The sequence below is a fragment of the Zingiber officinale genome, chromosome 1B (assembly GCF_018446385.1).
Source record: "Zingiber officinale cultivar Zhangliang chromosome 1B, Zo_v1.1, whole genome shotgun sequence".
Taxonomy (NCBI): domain Eukaryota; kingdom Viridiplantae; phylum Streptophyta; class Magnoliopsida; order Zingiberales; family Zingiberaceae; genus Zingiber; species Zingiber officinale.
In genome coordinates, this window is record NC_055986.1 from 109,173,839 (window position 1) to 109,198,725 (window position 24,887).

The 24,887-nt window shown below is 38.0% G+C and overlaps 3 protein-coding genes and 2 long non-coding RNA genes across 8 annotated transcripts; 3 read left to right on the top strand and 2 right to left on the bottom strand.

The window, feature by feature from the left end:
- Positions 1 to 4,517: 4,517 nt before the first annotated feature.
- Positions 4,518 to 11,095, top strand: LOC121971554 (serine carboxypeptidase-like 13). Of its 2 annotated transcripts, none has more exons than XM_042522887.1 (14): positions 4,518 to 4,740; positions 4,832 to 4,977; positions 6,738 to 6,814; positions 6,896 to 7,018; positions 7,093 to 7,195; positions 8,820 to 8,857; positions 9,367 to 9,468; positions 9,595 to 9,678; positions 9,760 to 9,912; positions 10,064 to 10,135; positions 10,224 to 10,351; positions 10,451 to 10,564; positions 10,635 to 10,680; positions 10,766 to 11,095. In XM_042522887.1, exons 1-14 carry the CDS (start codon positions 4,592 to 4,594, stop codon positions 10,847 to 10,849), a joined length of 1,419 nt encoding a protein of 472 aa, XP_042378821.1. In that variant the 5' UTR covers positions 4,518 to 4,591; the 3' UTR covers positions 10,850 to 11,095. The 2 variants fall into 2 exon arrangements, with proteins under 2 accessions (XP_042378821.1, XP_042378813.1); XM_042522879.1 differs by having other exon boundaries at positions 4,832 to 4,973; positions 6,725 to 6,814.
- Positions 11,096 to 11,437: 342 nt separating this feature from the next.
- LOC121971570 lies at positions 11,438 to 13,113 on the top strand. The gene is made up of 2 exons (XR_006109173.1): positions 11,438 to 12,773; positions 12,858 to 13,113. It is a non-coding gene; the product is annotated as an uncharacterized LOC121971570 (long non-coding RNA).
- A 7,130-nt stretch (positions 13,114 to 20,243) lies between these two features.
- LOC121986520 (B3 domain-containing protein REM16-like) lies at positions 20,244 to 23,088 on the bottom strand. Its single transcript, XM_042540515.1, has 4 exons — positions 22,960 to 23,088; positions 21,249 to 21,741; positions 20,931 to 21,175; positions 20,244 to 20,841 (listed from the first exon to the last, which is right to left on the bottom strand). The coding sequence occupies exons 1-4, from the start codon at positions 23,074 to 23,076 to the stop codon at positions 20,551 to 20,553; spliced, it is 1,146 nt and encodes a 381-aa protein (XP_042396449.1). The 5' UTR covers positions 23,077 to 23,088; the 3' UTR covers positions 20,244 to 20,550.
- LOC121986607 lies at positions 21,770 to 23,472 on the top strand. Of its 2 annotated transcripts, none has more exons than XR_006113425.1 (3): positions 21,770 to 22,233; positions 23,020 to 23,143; positions 23,227 to 23,472. It is a non-coding gene; the product is annotated as an uncharacterized LOC121986607 (long non-coding RNA). The 2 variants fall into 2 exon arrangements; XR_006113424.1 differs by having other exon boundaries at positions 23,242 to 23,472.
- Positions 23,473 to 23,671: 199 nt separating this feature from the next.
- LOC121986692 (putative inactive methylesterase 20) lies at positions 23,672 to 24,785 on the bottom strand. 2 transcript variants are annotated; one of them, XM_042540729.1, is made up of 3 exons: positions 24,393 to 24,785; positions 24,189 to 24,317; positions 23,672 to 24,107 (listed from the first exon to the last, which is right to left on the bottom strand). In XM_042540729.1, the coding sequence occupies exons 1-3, from the start codon at positions 24,747 to 24,749 to the stop codon at positions 23,937 to 23,939; spliced, it is 657 nt and encodes a 218-aa protein (XP_042396663.1). In that variant the 5' UTR covers positions 24,750 to 24,785; the 3' UTR covers positions 23,672 to 23,936. The 2 variants fall into 2 exon arrangements, with proteins under 2 accessions (XP_042396663.1, XP_042396603.1); XM_042540669.1 differs by having other exon boundaries at positions 23,672 to 24,119.
- Between the last annotated feature and the right edge of the window lie 102 nt (positions 24,786 to 24,887).

Sequence of the window (24,887 nt, forward strand, 5' to 3'; positions counted from 1 at the left end):
TAGCGCAATAGTAGAAATCGCGTGAAAAAAGCATATCTTCGTGGATGCTGCGACCCCCTTTATATAGAGCTCCGGAGCATGCGTGCACGCTTGCCAAGACGAGCACACATCTCAAAGCTTCCCTTGGAAAGACGTGTCAGTAAAGTCTCTCTGACACGGTACCTTAACTGGCAGAACATATCTCTAAAGTGACAGTGGAAGCTTCCGCCGTACGATCTTCTGTCTAACCATGCCGTCTGTCAGCGGCACTAGCTCCCAAAAGGATGTCAAAAGATATCATGCTATGTCTGCTGCTTGGCCGAGTGGAATGGTCGCTCGACCGAAATTCTGCTGTCCCTGTGCTGTCTATTGTCCCGCCGAGCGCGATAGCCACTCGGTTGAAAGTCTACTATCGCGCCGAGCAAGATAGTCGCTCGGTTGAAAGTCCGATATCCAAGTGTCATCCGTTGTCGCTCTGAGCGGGATAGTCGCTCGGCTGGAAACCCACTGTCCATATGCTCGATTGATGGGTCGAGCGGGATAGCCGCTTGGTGGGTAGGTCATCGTCTGCCTGCTCAGCTGGTGTTGAGTCTGCTACTAGTCCAAGCGGAGAAGCCACTCAGATCGGCTTCTACGCGCCCTTTGAGCGTCAGGTTGACTACTCCCTGTCCTAAAGATCGTGGATCAGTGCTTCATCCTCGATCGACATATGACTCGTCCAATCGACCTACATCATCCACCAATTGATTCTCTTGATATTGACTTCCATCGTGACAGTAGGATGAAGCCCTTCATCATCACCGTATTAGGAACAATTACAACTAACTGTTAGTATCTATAACAACAGATCAATTTAAAATGATGTTGGTGACATTTAAATAATTTTAATAAAGTTGGTAAAATATATTTTGATATAATAGTGTTTATGGTTTAGAAGAATTTAAGATTTAAGTGTTTAATCATTTCTATAATTGTTTCAAAGTGATTTTGATAATTTAAAATAATTTTGATTGTTTTAAATAATTTTGATAAGTTGATAGGGAGTATTCTAATATAATGATATTTAGGATTTAAAATTTTAAAATTAAGTGTTGATTATAACTTTATACTGTGTAATAGTTAATTAGTATTTTTTATAACTACTTTAAAATAATTTCAATCAATTTTAAAATTAAGTGTTAATTAGTCATTTTACATTTTATATCTATTAGAAGTACTCAAGAGTCAAGACCCATCCATGCAATTATCAATGGTCTTCGGTGCAGGACAAGAGAATGGACCATGATTGATCCATTTGGATGGAACTATCTGTAAGGATAGGAAAGGAAATATGATCGGTAATTTATCTAAAGATAGGGATGATAATGAGGTATGGCGGGATGATTTATTATTCTCATCTCTGTCCTTATCTTTAAATTTAATTATTATTATTATTATTAATATTTTCAAAATTTTCAATATTAATATTAGCATTATTATTAATATTTTTTTAAAAAATATTATTATTATTTATTAATATTAATAATAATATTCAGGGCGGGTTCAGGGATGGGGATAGTATTCCCATACCCGCCCCTAAACCCACCCCATCCTTGGAAAAATCAGGGATCCCCATCCCCTTTTCGGATTTTCCCCGTGGGGCCCCGAACTCATGGGAAAAATTGTCATCCCTATCCAAAGGCGTACTTAGGTTTTTGAATTTATCAAAAGGTGCATACTACTTTAGTATTTACCAAATGACGCACCTTTTTACAGTGGTCTTCCTATTCTACCCTCATGATAAATTTAACTGATTTTCTTTTTTTATTATTGCTCTCTTTTCTCTTTCATACTATCCATACAACATATCTTCTCTTTCCTGTCCTCTTTTTTATCTTTTTTGTTTCTTTATTTTTCAATTTTTTTCTCAAACCTATTATAGGAGATCAGACCCATGTTGGGCATGATATATCTCCATATCAGGCCCAATGTGGGCCTAATATGAGGAAATATCAGGCCTAATAACAGGAAAAAAAAAAGGAAAAAAAAGAGATATTTAAGTTTTTCAAAACATCTGGTCCACCACTAGAAATGTCGAAAATAACAATGGAGAGCATATTTAGACTTTTTGCAATTTTAGAAATCCATAGGAACTAAAATGGGCTAAATATCTCATTTTTTTTCTTATTGGCTTGATATCTCCCCATATCAGGTCCAATATGGGTATGATATCTCCCTATATCAGGTCTAATGTGAGTTTGATATGGGGAGATATCATGTCTAACAACAAAAAAAAAAAAGAGAAAGAGATATTTAGGTTTTTCAAAACATTTGGTCCACCGCTAGGAATGCTAAAAATAACAATGGAGAGGATATTTGGACTCCTTGCAATTTTAGAAATCCACAAGACTTAAAATGGTTGCAATCTGAGGTCTTTAAATCAATCAATGAGTTTCGGTCAAAATTCACTGATGGACCTAGAGAGCTCCAATTGCACCCATTTCAGTTCCTGTGAATTTCTGATATTTCAAGGAGTTCAAATATGTTATATATTATTTATTCCAACTTCTTAAAGATGTTAAAATATAATAAAAAAAAATTAGCAAAGTAATCCTCATACGTTTTAGGTTTTTTAAAATATCTGGTCCACCACTAGGAATGCTGAAAATAACAATGGAGAGTATATTTGGATTCCTTGCAATTTTAGAAATCCACAAGACCTGAAATGACTGCAATATGAGGTCTCTAAGTCGATCAATGGACTTTGATCAAAATTCACTGATGGATCTAGAGAGTTCGACTAGAGGTTTTGAAAAACCTAAATCCTCTTTTTTTCTTTTTTTTTTCTTTTTTTATTGGGCCTGATATGAGAGATATTAGGCCTAACAACATAAAAAAGAAAAAAAAAAGAGATTTAAGTTTTTCAAAACCCCCTGGTCTACCACTAGGAATGTCGAAAATAACAATGGAGAACATATTTAGACTCTTTACAATTTTAGAAATCCACATGACATGAAATGGTTGCAATCTGAGGTTTTTAGGTCAATCAGTGAGTTTCGATCAAAATCCACTGATGGATCGAGAAAGCTCCGATTACACCCATTTCAGTTCCTGTAGATTTATGATATTTCAAGCAGTTCAAATATGCTATCTATTATTTATTCCAATTTCTAAAAGATGTTAAAATATAATAAGAAAGAATCAACAAAATAATCCCCATACGTTTTAGATTTTTCAAAACCTCTGGTCCACCACTAGGAATGTCGAAAATAGTAATGGAGAGCATATTTGAACTTCTTGCAACATCAGAAATCTACAAGAACTGAAATGAGTGTAATTGGAGCTCTCTAGGTCCATTAGTGGGTTTTGACCGAAACCCATTGATGGACCTAGAGACCTCATATTGCAATAATTTCAGGTCCTATGGATTTCTAAAATTGTAAGGAGTCCAAATATGTTCTTCATTGTTATTTTCGGCATTCCTATAGGTATACCAGATGTTTTGAAAAACTTAAATATCTCTAAAAGAAAGAGAGATTTAAGTTTTTCAAAACCTTTTGTCCACCATTAGAAATACCAAAAATAACAATGGAGAGCATATTTGAACTCCTTACAAATTTAGAAATCCACAGGACCTGAAATGACTGCAATCTGAGGTATCTAGGTCGATTAGTGAGTTTCAGTCAAAATTCACTTATGGGCCTAGAGAACTCCGATTGCACCCATTTCAGTTCCTGTGGATTTCTGATGTTGCAAGGAGTTCAAATATGCTATCTATTATTTATTTTAACTTCTAAAAGATGTTAAACTATAATAAAAAAGAATCAGCAAAACAATCTCCGTACGTTGAGCCTGATATGATTCATATCAGGTTCACGCATGAGGATTTTTGTCAATTTATCATTATTACAATTTTACACCTCCGTGGAAGCTGAAATAAATAATGGATTAATTTCTGTTGATTTATGAGGTTGTAAAGAATTCAAATACGTCATCTATTTATTACTTCGACTTCTCCAAATGTATTATAATATTATCAAAAAAATTAACTAAACTCTAAACGTTGTGGACCTGATATGATTTATATATCAGGCCAATGTTATGCATGCACTCATGGAAAAAAAAAAGAAAGGAAAGAGAAGAATAGAGAGAAAAAATTAGATTAGTTGTATGCATAAGAGAAATTAATATATAAAAGAGTGAAAAACGACCGTGAAAAAAAAAATCAAATTTGTGAGAAAAATGAAACAGAAAATGTACTTAAAAAAATACATTCTTTAATAAATACTAAAATAATATACACTTTTAGTAAATTTAGATCTTACATCCGGTTGGTAAATTGTCAAAATATGATGATTTAGGTAATTGGAGATGCTTCATTATTGTAAAAAAAGCATTCTTTTAAAGATTTTAATAAATTAATAATATATCAACAACGGTTAATGAAGGGAATCGCGGCTCTCGATATTATTCATTTCGCACGAGGTTCGTATATATTTTATGCATCTCCAACATCACGAGCGCATATTTTAAGCTCTGCGAATTCCGTAGCCATTCGTTTATATTCTACAGCGCCCCTTTATATTCTGGAGCAAAAGCTGCAGAGGTTAACAAAGCGGCCACACTCGACCAAATGATGCCTTCGCTCCGATCGCCGTCTCTAAACCTAATTCATCTTCTCCGGCCATGTCTCCTCCTCTGCTCGCTTTCCTCTCTCTCTGCCTCCGTCGTCACCCACCTCCCTGGCTACGAGGGAACTCTTCCCTTTCATTTGGAGACGGGGTATGCGAACGCCTTCCAGGATTAAGCTTCATATACGCCTTTTGACTACTGCGTACGTTCTCCTAAAGCGACGATCTCTTTGCTTACGTAGCTATGTCTCAGTGGACGAACAAAGGGGAGCGGAGCTGTTCTACTATTTCGTAAGGTCGGAGGGAGAGCCGGAGGACGATCCCCTCCTTCTTTGGCTTTCAGGTGGCCCCGGATGCTCTTCCTTCTCTGCTTTAGCCTTTGAAGTAGGTAAGTCTCTAACTCCTTTTGTGACAAAGAGTTCATCTAGTTGACGGGATCATCATTTTTTTTTATATATCATTATTATGGTTTTTGGTATAGGCATTAAATCAACGATGGAAATAATTATCCTTCTCTGCCATTTTGAACGATCATGCATATCAGTACTAATGTTCTTAGAAAGTTGACTGCATCTCATCGCAAAGCCATGTAATAGAATCTGTATCTTGTTTGATGAAAATAATATGAACGAGGGCAATCTCATCCAACACAAAAATGGCAAACACACACCCCACATCTATTGAATTTCTATGATATAAGAGAAAAAGTATAAAGATACCTACTTAAGTTTAGAGACATTATGTATAACAAAGTCCTCTCTCCATTAACTCCTCGCTTAGCAGTGATTGAGAAATATCAGCAAAACATCTCCTAACTCTCCAGATTTCAAAGGCTTACTATGAGAAGAAATTACTCAATTTATTTTCGTCCACAATAGCCACTGCATATGTCTGTCAGTGTCATCCCAACTCTAGGACACAAACTGAGTTAAAGAATCATAACCTTGAAAAATCCGGTTGAAACACACTGTTTACTTCATTGTTAGAGTGGTTTTTGAGTTTGTGTGGATATAGATATGAATACTTTTGTCTCATTTTTACTCATCATGAGTTGGAACAAAAAAACATTGGTAATCAGCCTTTCCAAATCTTCTACATTTTCTGCATCTGCACATGAGAGCATCTACCCCTTTTGGTCATTGAGTTTTTTTCCCCCTTTTAAAGGGCAAATCTTCTTTTGTCCTAGTGATCAAATACTATAATGCAATGGGTGATTCAGAAAAGAATCAGTTGATTAACTGCATTAGAGGTCAATAAAAGTACATTTTTATATAACATTGGACCCAAGGTCTTAGTTATTTGGAAATTAATTCAATTAGTTCCTTCCTTCCTAGCTATGAACTCCTTTAATATTTAGTTGGTTGCCACTTGTTCAAAATCTTTGTTTTTTTTTCCTGAGAGAACAAAAGGCAACTTGCCCACTGAAGATATTAGATAGAATGAACATCTATTTCTTAGAAAACAAATTGATTAAAAACAATATGGCTTTGTCCAATCAGCCAATAGTGATGGCATCTTAGGTAATTATTGGATGACATTACAAGAATTCTTGTCTCCCATGTCAAATAATTGGGAATTTCATCAAAGCCAAATTTGGCACAAGTAAATACCCTTTGTAGCTCAAGACATTATTGTCTGTGCGCATGAACCAAGGAATTCTCCTATGAAAGAAAGGGAAGCTAGGGAGGGAGTTATTAGTTGCTAACCTACAAAGTCAAACATACAAATGTTTATTTGTCACTCTCAAAATATGTTGGATTGCAGAGTGTTTTCTCCAATGAAACTTCAATGACCCTGGAAGCCAACCTATTCCACACTATATGATCAAATATCAATAATGAGCTTTGGAAGAATGAAGGTTCCATTGGCTAAGCATATATTGTTGAACCCCCACAAATCATCTTCAAGAAGAAGTTGTACACTCAATACTACTTGCAAGCTTGCAGTGCAATCTCTGAAAAGTTGCACACCCAAAGATTTGGAAGCATGATCCAAGTCTTTCTTTCTTTTTTTTTGTTAATCAATTTCAATCTTTATATGTTTCTTCTGAGCAAAAAGGGAAAAAAGGGGAAACAGTGTTCTATGTACATATGCTTGGAACATTTACAACTAAGGAATATGATGGAAATCTACAGGTTATCTTTGTAGGTCCGGTAACATTTACAACTAAGGAATATGATGGAAATTTGCCTAAACTAGAACAACGTACATATGCTTGGACCAAAGTGAGATGTTGACCTCCCATCACTTTCCACATGATTTGTTCTTCCACACCTTATATCTCACTAAAACTTATTTGGTTGCAGATTGCAAATATCATTTTTGTAGATTCCCCTGTTGGGACTGGTTTTTCCTTCATCAAAAACCCTGTTGCTTATGATGTGGGGGAGAGGACTTCTATAGCATATCTCTATGATTTCCTTATAAAGGTAGGACATTCCTACGGAGATGAATAAGAAAATTTACACCTGTTTCTTAAGTTTTGATGCACTCTTTTATGTAGTGGTTGATCGACCACCCCCAATTTTTCTCTTGTCCTCTATACATTGTTGGAGAATCACATGCGGGGAAGATTGCTCCAGCTGTTGCTCAATTAATAGCCGAAGGTGAGTTTATTTCATTTCAAATGACACAAAAAAAATCCCATGAATTTTTTTTCATGCGCTAGCATTTATGTAATGACATTTTTTTCAATTGACTCTATGTTTGACCTTATTATGGAGTCACTAAGCCGTAAAACAGATTATACTTCACTATGAGACAAATCTATTTCCATATTGACAAATAACACTTTATTTTTCAATGTCACCTGGAAAAAAATCGTTGGTAGCACTGAGCCACCTCCAATATCCACCCTAAGAACATCACCATTAACTATTTTAGGAATTGCCTAAATGCCCCTTATTTTCTATTATAAGGTGATGAAAAAGATAGTAATTACTTCTTACCCAACCTTTGCTTCACATTTTGCTCATTCGATCTCCCTCCCTGTTGTCGTTGGTTATTATTGCTTTAAAAATTGATTGAACATGATACAAGTGATAGCAAGCACAAATTCTTGGTACGATGTAGGCAAAGGCTTTAACTGGATTGGGATGCTCATCGCTTAGGTTGACATGATGCTCCATCAGTTGTTCATTGAGTAACCTGGCCTTAAATAAGTCGTCTATGCCAAGCTTCAGACACGAATCATGCTCCACGAGTTGTGCTTGGCTCAACCTAAAATCATTCCATATTGGGCTCGCTAGATGATTTCATGCTTGACCAAAAGGCCATACTGTGCACTCTTGTGTGGGTGGTCAATTATGACCCACTAAGCTATATTTTCCCATACAATTTCATATGAAATTGTATATACCTTCTATACCTTAAATACTTTTAAGAAATTTTAGATATTACTAAATTACTTTTACCATGCTATAAATATTTGCTTTGACATTTTTTAGAATTTTGTATTTATTTAACATTTTTGTAAATATTTTTTATTATTAAATTCTCAACCGACAAGCTTGCCCTAGCACAACCATGCCCGAGTTCATACAAGTCTTGGGGTAGCATTCTTTGGGTTATGCCAGATAGGGCAATCCATTGAACAACCCATTGACATCTCTAGCAGTAAGGAGGGAAAGAAAAAAGACAAGTGGTGGAGAGGAGAAAGTAAAGGAGTATGTGGTGGGTAGGAGCAAGAAAGGAATACACAAAGAAAGGAGAGGGAATTCTCATGCGTTGATATGAAAATTGACCTTACCACATACGAGTATGCTTTGATTTTCACTTTAACTTACATATGGCCTTTTGCTTCATTTTTGCCCCCAAATACTGGATGCCACTCATGTTTTCAATCAACATGGGACATACATTTGCCTACGATGAGAGCAAATTGGCCAAAATATTGTGTGTATCTGAGTTATTTTCTCCTAAAGTAACTAAGAAAAAGAAACTTGTGATCGTGTGCCAAACAAATCATGGATGCACATGGTTTATTTCAGGTATATAATAAATTGAGGATCTTTTAATTGAATTGATGGGATAATTGAAAAAGAAAGAAAGAAAAGAAAACCCATCAAAGTCATGAGTCAAATTGGCTTTTTATGAATTTTAACAGTCAAACTGATAGCAAATGCAATTTGAAAGCATGCCCTTTAGCTATACAGTCATTACTTGAACTTTTACTTCTCTCTGTGAGATCTCCAAATTTATGATGTCAATATGCTACTTGTATTTAATTAGGTATTAGTTCTGGGAAACAACCACTTCTCAATCTCAAGGTATGTCAATAAGGAAGAAATCAAGTCTTTATCAAGAAGAAAAAACAAAGTAACAAGGTTCCTGATCAGGTGTTTCCTCATCATATATTAGCTATGAATTAGTACGTTTTGAGTTTCGTTGAATTTGTTTCCAAAATATAAATATTTTTCACTTACAACCATTTAATAGTTAGGTTTGTAGACATTTTTTAACATGCTTTAGATAGTCAACATGAAGAAACATCCAAAAAAAATTTAACAATGCATCTATCTACAAGATTGAGATTCTAATACAAAACAATATCAATTTTCCATGGGAAATGAAAAGGCAAATCTCATGATTGCCAAACTATAGCGTTGCCTTTTGAGAGTATAAACATAAATTCATAAATTGGTCCTTTTCCAGAATACTTAAACCGTTGTGATTATGGTAACCAAAGTAAATACTATCATAGTAGCCTAGATGTTGATCTTGCAATTAAAAGAATAAAATTGATATTGGGTCAGCATTTAGTCTTTTCTTTTCGTAGGGCTACCTTCTTGGCAATCCATTCACTGGGGAAAGTATTGACATAAATTCTCGTGTACCATTTGCTCATGGAATGGGGATCATATCTGATGAGTTCTACAAGGTATAGATTCTCAAGTTTAAAGTTCCAATGTCCAATGTAAATCTTATACATATATATAGTCTATACATGTAAATCTTCCTTGGATTCTTGCCAAGAAATAATCATAACTATATCTGTTACTTGCAGATGTTACAAAAAAATTGCCAAGGCCAAGACCACAGATATCCTACAACTGCGGGGTGTGCTACCAATATAAAAACTTTTGAAGAGGTTTATTTATCAGCTTATTTGTTATGACCTGATCCACTCATAATTTGCAAACAAAGACCTGATGTATCTCTTTGGTCATAGATTTGCACTGAGATTAGTATGTTCTATATATCGGATCCTCTCTGTGGTGATGATTCCCCAACACAACTTTCAGTAGGCAAGAATACAAGATCATTGCTGGAGGAGCATATGGGTTTACTTAACCCACCATCTCCTCCTGATTTTATATGTAGAGTAAGAGATTCTCTCTCTAGTCTCTATTAATCCCTAATTCTGTAAAAGAAAATTGCTTATTGATCCATTAATCATTATGTTCAGAACCTTAAATACATTTGTTTATTCTTCTCAAGAAGTGATTATAGAATTAGCCATGTCTTCTATTCAGGGTTATGCTTATTATCTCTCATACTTTTGGGCGAACAACAATCTAACACAAGAGGCACTACATGTCAAGAAGGTAACACTCCTATTTCCATAACTTATCACTTTCTTTTTTTGTTGGCTGCAAACTAATTATAATCAAGGAAATGTTCTCTCTGTTGCAGGGAACCGTGGCAGAATGGTTCAGGTGCAACCATTATCTCAGATATAACTTGTTCAAATATGACCTCCCAAGTAGCTTGCAGTATCACCTTAATCTTACTCGTGCAGGTTATCGAGCTTTGGTTTTCAGGTGAATCTGCAACTTATTATCATTTTTAGCGTCTACCATTGATCACCACTATAATCTATCATGGATCTGTAACTTTCCATTTTCTAACTACTTTAACAGTGGGGATCATGACATGTATGTGCCATTTCTTGGCACTTATGCATGGATAAAATCTCTCAGTTATCCTGTTGTGGAAGAATGGAGATCATGGCATGTTGGAGGACAAGTTGTTGGGTGAGCTTTCTCTATTACTTTCACATTGATATATAATATGTTTATCTTAATTATTTTTTTCTCTCCACAGGTACACAAAATCATATTCCAACAATTTGACATTTGCAACTATTAAGGTATTATTTAATCCACCCACATGAATAGAATAGGAAAAACATGCAAGAATATGATCAATGTTGTGGAGTTTATTGTTTTTGGCAGGGTGCTGGGCATGAAGCTTGCTCATACAAGCCTAAGGAGTGTTTTGCCATGTTCCAGAGGTGGATTTCTGACCAGTCTCTATGACGATGAGGAAGAGGTAGCTTATATTGTCAATTTGAATATTGATGTGTAAAATTAATTTCATGAAAATAAAATGTTGAGATATATTGGTATTTAAAAGATATTGTAGGGAAAGATATTTTAAGTCAATTTGTAATTTTATAATTGAGTCTCCTATTGTTGTATATGGTGGAAAAGATGCTTACAATATATTCTATGACATTAATAAAAGGAAATCAAATAACTTCGATTTGCAGCAATATAAGTCAATTTATTTGGACCTTGGGTTCACTTCATTTTGTATAGTACTATTCTCAAACACCACTTATCTATGGTGCAAAGATAAGAGGTAGATAAGTGGTGGGACAAACTCTCTAAGACAATGAGTGTTAAAATCTCACTTATGGCACATTACATATTGAAAACTTGTGACGTTGGATTATCCGTCAGGATCTATTTGTGCTTTTTGATTTATCCTAGAGGCTGGTGGAAAATTTTAGTGGCGCTAGATTGGGCTGGACTAGGCCGGTCACTTTTAGGATTAGTCGGATCATACAAGCGGGATACTTGGATTACTAAAAAAAATTGTATTGTAAGATTTTGGGTATTAAATCGTGCCACCTGACATGACCAATAGATTTCATTGTGATGGAACACCAACACAAACGAGTTGTCAACACACTTACTATCACGGCTTGAAGGCTTCTATCATATATAGGGATAGTCTCCTTGCTCATAACTACACTGGCCACTGCATTATAACCACAGAATGACACTGATACGGATATATCCCAAGAGTATAGTAGTAATTAGGAGGGGGAGGAAGGATATTTTGGTCTTCTCACTGGTTAGGGCTTTAAGGGGGGAAATGAGGCATTGCAGCATGGGGGGTTGGTTGGGGTTTTGAGGCCGCTGCCAACAGGAAGGAAGAGGAGGTCTTTCTTCCTCCCTCGCACGCTCCTCGCCAGCGCCGACGCTTGCCGTCGGCCATCACCTCTTCTCCTCTACCTCCTTTCTCCGTTCTTCTTCGGGCCGACGCCGCCAAGGAGCACCGTCGCCAACTCCTGCAAACCGACGTCACCTCTCGCGCCGACGTCGCCTTCGCCACCAGATCAGCACGTTGCCGCCTCCGGCGTCCCCTACAGTGATAGCCTCTTCACTCACGGACGGGGACGTTGCTGCCGCCTTCCTCCTTCGTGCCGCAGTCACGCACTCCCTCGGCCACGAGTGACCGTGGCCGGATCGGGCCGTCGCTGTCCTCCATTCCTCGTTGCACACTCACTACCTCCTATGGGCTTGGCAGCAACCACTAGGGCCACTCTGCGGCTTTCGGCGAGCTGACCCTGGTCGTCGCCGAGGCTGCCGGTATACTCGGCACAAATCCGACACAGTCACTCACGCCGCCTCGCTTCTCTCTCCCCTGTGAAGGTCGTCACTGTAGGGACCCGCATCACCTCACTGCCCCACGCCAGTTGTCGCAAACCCCACGGTCAGATCTGATCACTCTATATTCTCGCCTTCCAATCTGTCAGTCTGATTTTTTGGCTCGCGATCCGCCTAGCAGTCTACCTTCGATGTTGACTGGGCCCATGAGCCCTCACAGTCATTGTGTTCTGACTTGACTTGTGTAATGTTTTATGTCCCGGCCTTTGTGTCGTTTTGTATTCCGGCCTACGTGTCGAGGTTATATCCCAGCTTGCGTGCTGATGCCATAGCCTGGCCTGCGTACCGATGGCGTATCCTGGCCTGTGTGCCGATGTCGTTCCCGGCTTGAGTGCCGATGTCATAGCCCGGTCTACGTACCGAGGTCGCATCCGGCTCCGTGCCGCGTCCGGCTCCGCGTCGTCAGATCCAACTCTCCATACTGATCGGAGTCGTCCACTCTTTCATGTCCCGACAACTCGAGCGTCCCAGCTCCGCGTCCCATTCGAGAGCGTCCTGGGCCAGAGTACGTTTTCCGTACTCGCCCCTCATTTATTTCATTATTATATTATTAGTCTATTATTTATATATTTGTTGGATCTGCCTCGAGCCTCGGGGTACCAGGGACCAGGGCAACCCGACCGCTGGCTGCAAGTAGCGTTGACCAGAGGACTTTTGAAGACTTGGTCAACCTAGAAGCCATCTCAGCACGCTCCCCTCCAGGACATCGCGACTCGGTCAACATTCCATCCACCTCATCCGGCGGTCCATCTGACTCAGATTCCGGATTATCAGACACCATTAAGGGTGCATAAGGCTATAATAATTATAAATGTTGAATAAGTTATTAGATAAATGTTGACTCATGATGATGGCATAATTAGACTTATGCTGAATGACTTGGATTCCTACTAACAAATGAGAAAACTACAATCAATCAGTCAAGATATTAACATGATCTTAGGAGTATTCAAGTTGTACAAATCTGTAGCTTTTAGGAAAGTTAGTTAATTATAATTAGCTCTTTCCTTTTTTAATTCCTTTGTATATCTTTAAATACTAGGCATGTAAACAGATTTGAAACAAAATAAAAAGATACAAAATCTTTTTGGTATTAGAGCTACTTCTCGTTTGTTTTAAAACCCTAGTAGTTGATTTCTTTTCTTTCTTTCACCATGTCTGAAGTTCTCGATTTCTCTCCTATTGTGACTTCTAAAACCACTGAAACGAAGAATTCTCATGTTGAGTTTCATCATGTTCAAATACACAATCTAACTCAATGAAGGTAATTTTTTGAGGTGGTCTCAATTAGTTAGGATGTACACCTGAGGGAGGGGAACGATCGGATATCTCACTGGTGAAACCAAAGCACTGTAAAAACAGGTCTAGCTTTTGCAACGTGGGATGCAGAGAATTCCATGATAATGACTTGGTTGATCAATTCTATGGAGGAAGACATTAGTGCCAAGTACACGTGTTACCCCACTACCAAATAGCTTTGGGATAATATTTGTTAGATATATTCTTATCAAGGCAACCAATCACAAATTTATGAGTTGCAGTTGCGCCTTGGAGAGATTTAGCAAGGGGGAGATAGTATAATAAGATAATTCAATACCCTAAAAGGCCTATGGCAGTACTTAGATCTGTTTATTGATGTGAATGGAAAAGTACTGAAGAGTACATTCATCATTGAAAGATGGTGGAGAATAGCAAGGTTTATAAATTTTTGTCTGGATTGAATGTTGAATTTGAAGAAGGGGTAGAATAATTGGCAAACCCCTTCTATACATTGGAGAGGTATTTTCTGAAGTATGAGGAAAGTCGTCGGAATGTCATGCTGGGCAAAAAGGGGATTGGTGGATCCCTTGGAACACGACATTAACTGTTGCTGATGCTAACGCTCCTCGGTCAACCTCGAGTTTGGTGTAATTATTGTAATAAACCACGCCATACTCGAGATACTTGCGGGAAATTTCATAGGAAATTAGCAAATTTGAAGGACAACAAACCTAGTGACAAAAACAACTCTGGGATTCCATTAGCAAATGAAACTGAGGTCAATTTCTTCACCAAAGAGCAGATGGATCAACTCTTCAAGCTGCTTAAATCTAATCTGACATCTGATATTCCTAGTGGTTCTCTTGCACAATCAGGTAATACTTCCAATGTCTTATCTAGCACCTTCAATTCCACACCTTGGATCATTGACTCAGGTGCATCAGATCATATGACAAATTTGTCTTATTTATTTGAATCTTATTTTCCTTGCTCTCGCTATAGAAAAGTTAGAATTGCATATAGGAGTTTTTCACCTATTGTAGGGACCGGTTTAGTCAAATTTCAGAAAAAATTGAATTGAATTTCATCCTTCATGTTCCTAAACTTTCTTGCAATATTTTATTTGTTAGTAAGTTATCGAAAGATTCTAATTGTCGTGTCGTATTCTTTAACTCCCACCTTCTGGGATGATGATGGGTAGTGCTAGGATGTTAGGAGGCCTCTACTATTTCGATGACAACTCTTCTTGCAATAAACAAAAAAAATGTGGAACCGCCACATCAGCGACCTTCTAGAAAAACTAAGGTAAGATAAATTTTTTATAGTGACTGGCTCATCGCTGAGCGGCCCTATACCCCAGAAATCCCCGAAGGGACTTTTTTGGGGAGACACAGTTCCACTTTGCTGCTAAGAGGACTCGAACACGGTACCTCAAATATTGCATTTTTATTTGTTGCTAAGAGGGCTCGAACTCGACATCTCAAGCAACACGGTATCAACGTGTTAGCCAGTAGCCACTAGGACAAAGCAACATCAATATAAAAATTGTTCGGGTAAACTTTTTATAGTGACCGGCCCCACCACCTTAATGGCTCCATATTAGAAAACCCCTTAAGGGATTTTTTGGAGGCACAGTACCACTGTGTTAATAAGAGGTCCCACTGTCGAGACAATACCTCAGTCAACAGACCCCTCCAAGGGGGATTTATTTGTTGCTAAGGGAACTCGAACCCGGAACCCCAAGCAACACATGCCTCCATGCTTACCACTTGGGATAAGTCACTTCGACAGATGTTTCATGGTTCAAGTAGTAGTTCTAATTTTACCTCTGTGAAAAAATTATGCTTTGACATCATAGACTAGGACATCCTAGTTTTCTGTATTTAAAATATTTGTTTCCTAATTTATTTAAGAAGTTGGATTGCAATTCCTTTAATTGTGATGTTTGTCATTTATCAAAAAGTCATCGAGTTTCATATAAGTCAAGGCCTCATCGTGCATCAAAACCATTTTTGTTTGATTCACAATGATGTTTAGGGTCCCTCAAAAATTGCTACTTTAACTAGAAAAAAAATGGTTTGTCACTTTTATTGACGATCATACTCGACTTTGTTGAATTTATTTGATGAGTGAAAAATCCGAAGTTGCAAAATTATTCAAAGATTTCAACACTATAGTTGAAAATCAGTTTCAAACTAAAATAAACATTCTTCAAATTGATAATGGTACTGAATACTTTAGCGAATGCTTGGGGACCTTTTAAAAGGGAAAGACATTGAACACCAATCCACTTATCGTATTACTCCTCAACAAAATGAATTAGCTAAAAGAAACAACCGACATTTACTTGAAGTTGCTTGAGCAATGATGTTTTCTATGCATGTTCCAAAGTATTTATGGGGGGATGCAGGTCTAACAGCAAGTTATCTGATTAATAGGATGCCAACACGTATCTTAAATTATATAACACCAAAAATATTTTTCCTGAAAATAGAATCATTTATGATTTTCCATTAAAGGTATTTGGTTGTTCTGTTTTTGTACATATACCAAATCACTTGCGTTCAAAGCTTGATCCTAGGGCTGAAAAGTGCATTTTTCTTAGCTATGCTCCTAATAAAAAAAGATACAAATGTTTGAATCCAAAGTCAAAAAAAAGTTTTAGTTATTATGGATCTTATTTTTTTTTGGGGAAAAAGAATCCTTCTTTAAACAAAATGATCTTCCGGGGAGATAGAAAAAAGTGTAGATCAATTCTGACACACATTTGTATCTATGCGGAATGTATTCTTTCTAGAATTCAACCAAAATTCTGAAATAAACCAAGAGACGAGTTTTAACTAATGAAAATAAAGAAAACCTTAATTTATTGGTGCCAAGTGTTGATGATTTACAGACGAGGAGAAATACTACCAAAGATTCTTAATCCTTTGCTTGAATTTTGTGTTTTTAGACGGAAACGTTTTTGTCAAAATGGTGAGGATTATACAACTATTCCTATGCAAGTTCAATCTTCACCTCCGGAGTTGGGTCAATTGGACACTCAATTTTATAGGTAATTCTCCTGTTCCAGCAACCTTCTTGGTGACAATAATATGTCTATTGCCATTAGGAAAGGTGTTTAAACTTGTACTAATCATCTTATTGCCAAATATTTGTCGTATCATAAGCTTTCCAACAATTATAGGGCCTTTGTCTCAAATATTACTCACATGTTTGTGCTAAGAAACATCCAAGAAGCTTTAGATCACCCAGATTGGAAGTTAGTAGTTCTAGAAGAGATGAATGCCCTTTAGAGAAATGACACTTGGGAGGTTGTTGACTTACCGGTTGGAAAGAAAATAGTGGGCTACCAATGCGTGCTTACAATTAAGTGCAAAGCTCATGGTAGTGTAGAAAGGTACAAAGCTAGACTCGTAGCTAATGGATTTACACAGACACATGGAATCGACTATCAGAAAACTTTTACACCAGTTGCAAAAATAAATTCAATCTGTGTTCTTATCTTTCTGGCAGTACATTTTGATTGGCCTTTACACCAATTAGATGTGAAGAATGCCTTCCTAAATGGAGACTTAGAAGAAGTGTTCATGGAGCTGCCATCGGGATTCAAGGAAAAATATGGCAGAAATAAAGTATGTTGCTTAAAGCAATCTCTTTATGGACTTAAACAGTCACCAAGAACTTGGTTTGAGCGATTTAGGAAGACTCTTAAAAAAGTCAGGGATACTATATAAGTGAAGCGGGTCACATCATGTTTTTCATACGCTCTAAAGGATTATCATCTTGATTGTCTACGTGGATGGCATAATCTTAATTGGAGATGATCATGTTGAACTTATAAAAGTTGAAAGAAGTGTTTGCTAATGAATTCGAGATCAAGGAACTAGGAGTATTAAAATACTTCCTTGGTATGGAGTTCGCACAATCCAAAGAGGGTATATTTGTTACACAAAGGAAATATGTTCTAGACCTTTTCAAGGAAACAGGTCTACTCGGTTGCAGGGCAACTAAGACACCCCTGGAGTCTAATATGAAGCTCCAACCAGCCAAACCTGCACAAGTTTGTAGAAGAGATGAATACCAACGGCTAGTTAGGAGGCTTTTCTACCTTTCACATACTCACCCTGATATAGCTTTTGCAGTTACCATTGTAAGTTTATACACTCTCCAGGTCCAACACACTTTGATGCAACTTACAAAATCTTGAGGTATTTGAGGGGAACTACATGAAAAGGTTTATTGTTTAGAAAACATAGATATCTTCAAGTCAAAGCTTACATCGATGCAGATTGGGCTGGAAGTGTCAGTGATAGAAGATCAACTTTTGGCTATTGTACATTTGTTGGGGGTAGTTTGGTTACATGACGTAGCAAGAAGCAACTTGTGGTCGCTAGAAGTAGTGTCGAGGCTAAGTTTTGAGCTCTTGCTATTGGTGTTTGTTAGACAAATGGATCAAGTGATTATTGGAAGAATTGAGTGTCTCATATTCATTGCCTATGATGAACTTGTAGGAGGGGAAAAAGACAAATCCATCGCGCGGGATGGCGAATTTCTCGTCTCCAAAGTGGTCGACTTTGGCGATGTGCCTCGTGGGCAGTGGAATAGCTCCGTGTAGCCCGCGAGTCTGACATGAACAGAGGCGTTGAGGGTGGAAATTAGAGATGAGCGGATGGATGTGGCGGAAGAAGAGGCCACGAGGCCCCTTGTTGTAGTAGGCAGCGCCGAGGAAGGCCACGTCGTAGCCGAAGAGGTTGATCGGGGTGATTGTGCCACAGATGATGGACTAGGAGAAGGCCATGAGGAGCTGGTCCTTGATGACTCCGACAACGTTCATGGTGAGCGCAGTGGTCTTCACGACTAACAAGAAGACGATGAGGTTGAAGGTGAAAGTGCAGACGGAGTTGGTGCCGGAGATGAGAAAATTGAGGTGGAAGTCAGTCTGACCACGGAGGAGGGGCAACTCAATCAAAGACCAAGGAAGGAGGATGAAGGCAAAACAGTAAGGGTTCACAACGTGAAAAGATTGTATAAAGCAAGTATACTATGACAATAAAGCAGCTGTCTCCATTGCCCACAATCTAGTTCTTCATGACAGAACGGAGTATGTTGAGATTGATAAGCACTTCATCAAGAAAAAACTGGATAATGATATGTTTTGTATGCCCTACATTCCAACTACTGAACAGGTTGCATATATACTCACTAAAGGATTGCCATCAAAACAGTTCGAGTATTTGAATAGCAATCTGAGTGCGGAAGATATCTTCAAACTAGGTTGAGAGAGAGTGTTGGGAAGTGTTGAAAATAAAATCAATTAGTCAAGATATTTACATGATCTTAGGAATATTCAAGTTGTACAAATCTATAGCTTTTAGGAAAGTTAATTAATTGTAATTAGCTATTTACTTTTTTAGTTCCTTTGTATATCTTTAAATACAGGGCATGTAAACTGATTTAAAACAGAATAAAAAGATACAACAATCTTTTAAAATGCATAAAAGCAACAATCAGCACAATAGGGTAAAATAAAATGAATGTTCACTAACAAAATTATTTCTAATATTGCCACTATCTCTGAGGATCTTGTAAACCTCGAAGATCAACTTGGGTCTGGTGATCTAGAGGTCAAAGGAAAGGAGAGAGTGAGCGCAGAAGTGTTGTCAAATAAGAAAAAATATGCATGATATCATATCATAAAAGCAATATTTTTTTTGGCATCGTGACATCATTATTCATCCCTCATTATTCTTCTTGATTCCCTTTTTTTAAATAATTTCATCACTCCTATATTTCTTCTTTTCACAATATAAAAATCAACACAATTTATAAACAGGATGAACGATCCATAATTCATCTATTAAAAGATGTGTCATATATAAAGGTGAACAACCCGCAGCCCACCTAATACAAGAAAGCATCATATACAAATATAAAATAGAGAAAAAAAACTCACAATCCATCCATTGATACACAATCCACTCACAACAAAGTACATGACATGTGGGGAAAATAACAGAGAAAGAGAAAGCATTTGAGGATATTCTCCCTTGCTCGAATATTGCATGTGAGGAAAGGGATTGGCCGAAGTTGCTAGCTATAGGTGACTGACAGATGATTAAAGTTATAGATTAGGTTTATTTGAGTTCTTGATACCATCAGCTGCATTCGATGTAGTATGCAGGGGTCAGGTATTGGAGGTTGTAGCGAAGTGAAGTAGCATACAGACCAATCGGATAAGAAATACTAGCTAGGTGCTAGCCATCATCAGGGAGGAAAGAAATCAATCAGAGGGAAGTAGCTGTTAATGGAGTTGTGATCATCTTTGCTTTCATTGCTAATCTTGGAGAAGAGTGATATTGCAATTAGTCACGCTTGGGAGGCCAATGAGGAAGTGAGGCGACCTCAATTATGTTGGTTGTGGCAGGTCTTGATGGGGACAAAGTGAATCCCCATCCTAGGGATCTCTAAGTGGCCAATGCATGTGTCTCCCAAAAAGCATGTGGAAGAAATAAAGAAATGTCAAAATATGGAGAAGAAGCTATTTTCTTGTGGCGAACATATACTATTGCATGTTGAAACAGCTGTGGAGAGGCATGATACTTCTATCATGCATAACACTTCCTCCTTTGTTTTTGAATCATCTCCTTATATATTAATTCCCTAATATCTAACCACACAAAATATTTGTCAATCAAACATTCAAAGCCCAAGTTAAAAGGAGAATTGAATAATACCTTTGGCATGATTTGAGCTGCGCCAATGTCTCATTAAAATTTAGCAAAGTGATGAAATAAGATTTGACCGAAGAAATGATGATAAAAAAAACACAACCAAAGAGAGCAAAACACTACAATAGCACAGTATGGTTTAGTCTACAGTTTAACCAACTTAACCACCACAAGAGTGGCATGATTAGAGTTACGGCAATGTCTTGTAAAATTAGTAGGGAATTAGCAACTAATGACTTTAGCCTAACAGTTTCAACACTAAAACTAGCAGGGTTGACCATTCTGCCTTCTCTATTTCCTCCCAGATATTGAGACATCAGCTTCTTGCTCCATCACCTTTGGCACTGCTCGGAAGATACTAACCTTGAACACTAAGTTCACATTATCAATGAGCTCAAAATGACACACATCATCCACTTCTAACTCATTGCCCTCTGCAAATTTCTTCCATCCTCCTCCAAACCTGACTGAATTGGTATGCCAGAGATAGTTTAACTTCCAGATATCATCATTCTCTGCCAGCAACACTACATTTCTATCACATTGAGGGAGATTTTCAGCCGCAAATTTAATTGGAAGCAGCTGAATGTTTTCATGAAGGTTAACTGTTAGTAGGAGAAACAAAGAACGATTAAGTTATTCATGAGTTGAAGATATCAATATCAACTCACCAGAAAGAAGTTTTTGTAAACATTTGTGTGCCTCATCACTGCTATGAAAGCTGGATTTGTTGGTTTGAGACGCTTGGCCAAACTTAGAGCTTTTTCTTTCTCTTTAGCAGTTGCTGGCCTCCGGTTTGAATAATCAGACATTGAATATGGTCTTTTCTTGCTTAGCCCTGCAACACAGATTTTCTGCTGCTCAAGATTCATAGGCTCTGCTGCTGCTTCTTCTGCATCATCACTTCTGTACTTGACTAGGTGGAGGAAACAAAGCAGGTGAAAAATGTAGCAAGTATAACAAACCGTTATTTTTCCTGTAAAACTTACTTGAACTTTCCATCTGATGATTTGTTGGAGCAGTTCTCCTGTTTCTCTCAAGCATTTTCTTGATGGATGTTGCAAGCATTGGTTTATGGCTCGAGGAATTTGGAACATCTCTAATGTAATGTGTTCTAGAGGAGCTGCCTTCAGTATCTTCATTAGAGATTAGTTCTACCTCTGCAGATTCATCCTTTCTGCCTCTTTGAGTTCTTGGAGAATAGTTGTGTCTAATAAAGTAAGCACTATCCTTCTCACAGCCACTCTCATCAAAAATCAACACTCTGAATGTTGCCTCACCAGTGAAATGGAAGACTAGACAATCACCATTTTCTAGTGAATGGTCATTTACGAATTTGTTCCAGCCATCTGTGAGAAATGCATCAAGATTATTTCTCATCAATTTGACGTTCCATGTATGATCACTTGGTGCTACTAGTTTGATCACTTGTTCCTTGTCCTTCAATTGTTTGAAGTGCACCACAAACTTCCTCGGAATCTTCTGAAAAGTTCAAGTGTAGTGTTATAAGTTTATAGAACTAAAGAATATCAAAACTGAGAATGAATACTCGTATGTCCTAAATACTGTAACTCGTGACTCATTTTAACAGCAGGGTAGCAACTTGTTAAACAGTACATGCAATTGAATTAGCATTTACGAGACTACACCAATGAATATAATCAGTGTGATATTATAGATTACTTTTAAATAAAATTAAATTAGTAATATGTTTTAAATTCTTGTACTTCATTTGCTGTTTTCACATATTATGCATAATTAAATACTGTTTTAGTTATCTCTTTTTATAATCAATTATTCTTGCATCATTATGATACCGCGTGCTCTTGTACAGATACACCATGAGCATTGTTTAGCATCTTAATAGCAGTCCTTGAACCGACAAGAGAGCTGTGCTTATGAAATTATTGCATCATCCGAGCGAACATTGTTAGTCATGGGAAGACAATTCATTTGGCGCATGGAAATTCGAAGGTAAGAAAATAAGTCAAAAGTTACTTATAATTTAAACTTCTACACAAGTTCTTTCAGTCTAATTAATCACAATAAATTAATTTCCCAAAGATCATCTTCCATATTTTGCTTATGAGAAGTAGGAAAAGTTAATTCAATTTTTCTTTAATGATTGCATCTATCAAGAGTTAGGCTGTGTAATGCATGAATCAGTCTTTCTGGCTTGCAACTCAGTATTTTTTTTTCCGTATATAGAAGAAATTCTCTTTGGGGCTCATCTCTGTAATCAGCTTATTGTTTCCTATTTGTCTACTTTAATTGATCTAAATGCTAAAGAAAACAGTTTGGATTAGAATATGAAGTATATTTGGAAGAGTGCAGAAATTGTTTTCATGCTTTTTTTTCTTTCTTCCAACAAAATGTCAAACTGCATGAGTCGAATAAAAATCCATAAAGTCAGGCTGTTTGATTCTTATAAAACTAATCAGTCGCCTTCATGGTAGCTCCAATGGAAAACTTATCTAATATTGATTCAGTGATGTGCAGGTTAAAAGATCTGTGTGTTCTTGATCTGATCTAGCTAGAAAATGTAAATATATGAACCTTTTCTTTTTCTTCTTGAACTAGAACATGAACATGAACATCTACAGTGAGAAATGAAACATGAATGCTATGTACTATAATAAAACAGTAAAATCACTGAACATTGAGAGGGTAAGGGGGAAAAACAGTTTTACAATTACTCACAAGGCTGTTTGAGAAATCATCACGCAGAATCTGTAAAAAACTTTTTCTCGTGTCCTCCAGGCATTCCCAGTAGAGGTACTCCTCTAACATTCTACAGTTTTGACATCCTGTCGCCATGTTTCTCCAGGAATCAAGATGAGGGCTGCAACTGCAACTATCTTCACCTCACGACTTTCTTCACCAGGTACGAAGAAAATGCAGTGAGCAATGTTGTTCACCTCACTTCTTCACATTTCTTATTTCTTGTTTCTCTAAAAAACTGGGCAGTTGATGCTTTGACAGGAAACAGTGATCGGAAATAGCCATGGTCCTGGATGTCATTATCTGGTTTCGCTATCTCAGGAAAGGGATTTCAAATTCTCACCAACTCTGCTGCATAAAGCTATTTATTCAACGTCACGTTGCAGAAAATCAGAAACGGAGCTGAGTTATCAGCCTGCATGTTCTGCTCCTACCAAACCTCCTTCCTTCCTGTGAAATAAAGGAATCCCCCTTTTATGATTCGCTGACAACACGGTGAGATTTGGTTAATTATCTATAATCTATTAATTGCTTTGGTTTATAGCAATAATTAATCTTCAAATTTTAACTCAAAGTGTATTGGTTGATAGCTCTAATTTGCAATAGCTGTGAAAACCATGCAAGAAAGTGTGTTATCCCATGCAACATCTGAGAAGATCGTACGGTTATCATGTGAATTTTAAGGCCTTCATTTATCTCATTTAAAATTTAAAAAGATTATACAAATAATATAATAATAAAATATTTGAATGCCTATACTTGATTAATCTTATTTTTATTCATTTAATAGTAAAACATATAAATTAGATAAAAAATATTAGTATTTATTAAATTTATTAGGCCGCAAAGTAAACACACTCAGCAATCTCCAAGATGATCTGGCTCAGCTCCTCCGGCGACGACAGCATCGGCATGTGGTCAGCCTCCATCACCTTCACCTCCTCCACCGGGAAATTCTAGATCATCCACCGCTGGGAGAATTCCGGCAGCGCCTCGTCCTTCCCGCACACACGACGAACACCTTCGCCAACGAGCCGTAGCCCTGACTCGGAGAGCGGCGACGTCGACGACAAATCCTTCACGAACAGGGAAGAAGGCCTCGCCAGAGCCACGGCCAGAGTCGAGTCCTCCATCAAAATCTGATCTTGTTAGGAATATTTATGCATTCACGCTAACGATTTAGAATCTCTAAGCAAGCAGAGACTGACCTCCGGCGAACAACGGCTGTAAAGGACGGACATGAACTTGGGGCCGAATAGCAGCGACAGAGGACCCTTTTCCTCGTCCCCAGATCGCGTGTCCAACCAGAATGGCATGGTTGGATCATCCAGTTTAAGCTTCACAGGATCAGAGCAGAATTTAATCGACCGTATGGAGTAAAGCAGAGTGCGATGTGCGCGTAAAGGTGTCACCTTGCAGTAGACGTAAGAGGGGGGATGAAGAGTGTCCGGCAGAAGGGCTGTGACGAAGACGCCGGCGGCGACCTTGTCGGGGAATTTGTCCGTGGTGAGGGCGACGTTGAGGCCCCCGAGGCTGTGGTCGACGAGGAGGACGCGCGTAGGGAACGAGGCGAGGACGTCGACCAGCGGCTGGTTGTAGTCGGCGAAGCGGCGCTCGTCGACTCCGGAGGCGGCGAGGTCCAGCGCGGTAACGCGGTGTCCGGCAGAGCGGAGGCGGGTGGTGACCCTGTGCCACGACCAGGCGCCGTGGCAAGTTCCGTGAACCAGGACGATGTGGCGGCTGCTGTGGTCGGAGGCTGCGTCGGCCATGTCTGCGGCTTGAATTGCTTTCGGTCGCCATGGCTCCGCTGCTGATGGTTGATTTATAGAAAAATAATTATTAAATGACATTAATAATAATGCCTTTGGAGAAAAAACGATAATTTACCAATACGTGGAATATAAAAA

Coding starts and splice junctions, on each gene's coding strand:
- LOC121986692 (XM_042540669.1), bottom strand. CDS start 24,749: ATGGCCGACGCAGCCTCCGACCACAGCAGCCGCCACATCGTCCTGGTT. Junction 24,318..24,392: donor CCTCTTACGTCTACTGCAAG/GTGACACCTTTA, acceptor GATCCTGTGAAG/CTTAAACTGGATGATCCAAC. Junction 24,120..24,188: donor ACAGCCGTTGTTCGCCGGAG/GTCAGTCTCTGC, acceptor TAACAAGATCAG/ATTTTGATGGAGGACTCGAC.
- LOC121986520 (XM_042540515.1), bottom strand. CDS start 23,076: ATGGCGACAGGATGTCAAAACTGTAGAATGTTAGAGGAGTACCTCTAC. Junction 21,176..21,248: donor TCATCAGATGGAAAGTTCAA/GTAAGTTTTACA, acceptor TCCTCCACCTAG/TCAAGTACAGAAGTGATGAT. Junction 20,842..20,930: donor TTTACAAAAACTTCTTTCTG/GTGAGTTGATAT, acceptor GAAAACATTCAG/CTGCTTCCAATTAAATTTGC.
- LOC121971554 (XM_042522879.1), top strand. CDS start 4,592: ATGATGCCTTCGCTCCGATCGCCGTCTCTAAACCTAATTCATCTTCTC. Junction 8,858..9,366: donor AACCACTTCTCAATCTCAAG/GTATGTCAATAA, acceptor TTCTTTTCGTAG/GGCTACCTTCTTGGCAATCC. Junction 9,913..10,063: donor CTCCTGATTTTATATGTAGA/GTAAGAGATTCT, acceptor TCTTCTATTCAG/GGTTATGCTTATTATCTCTC.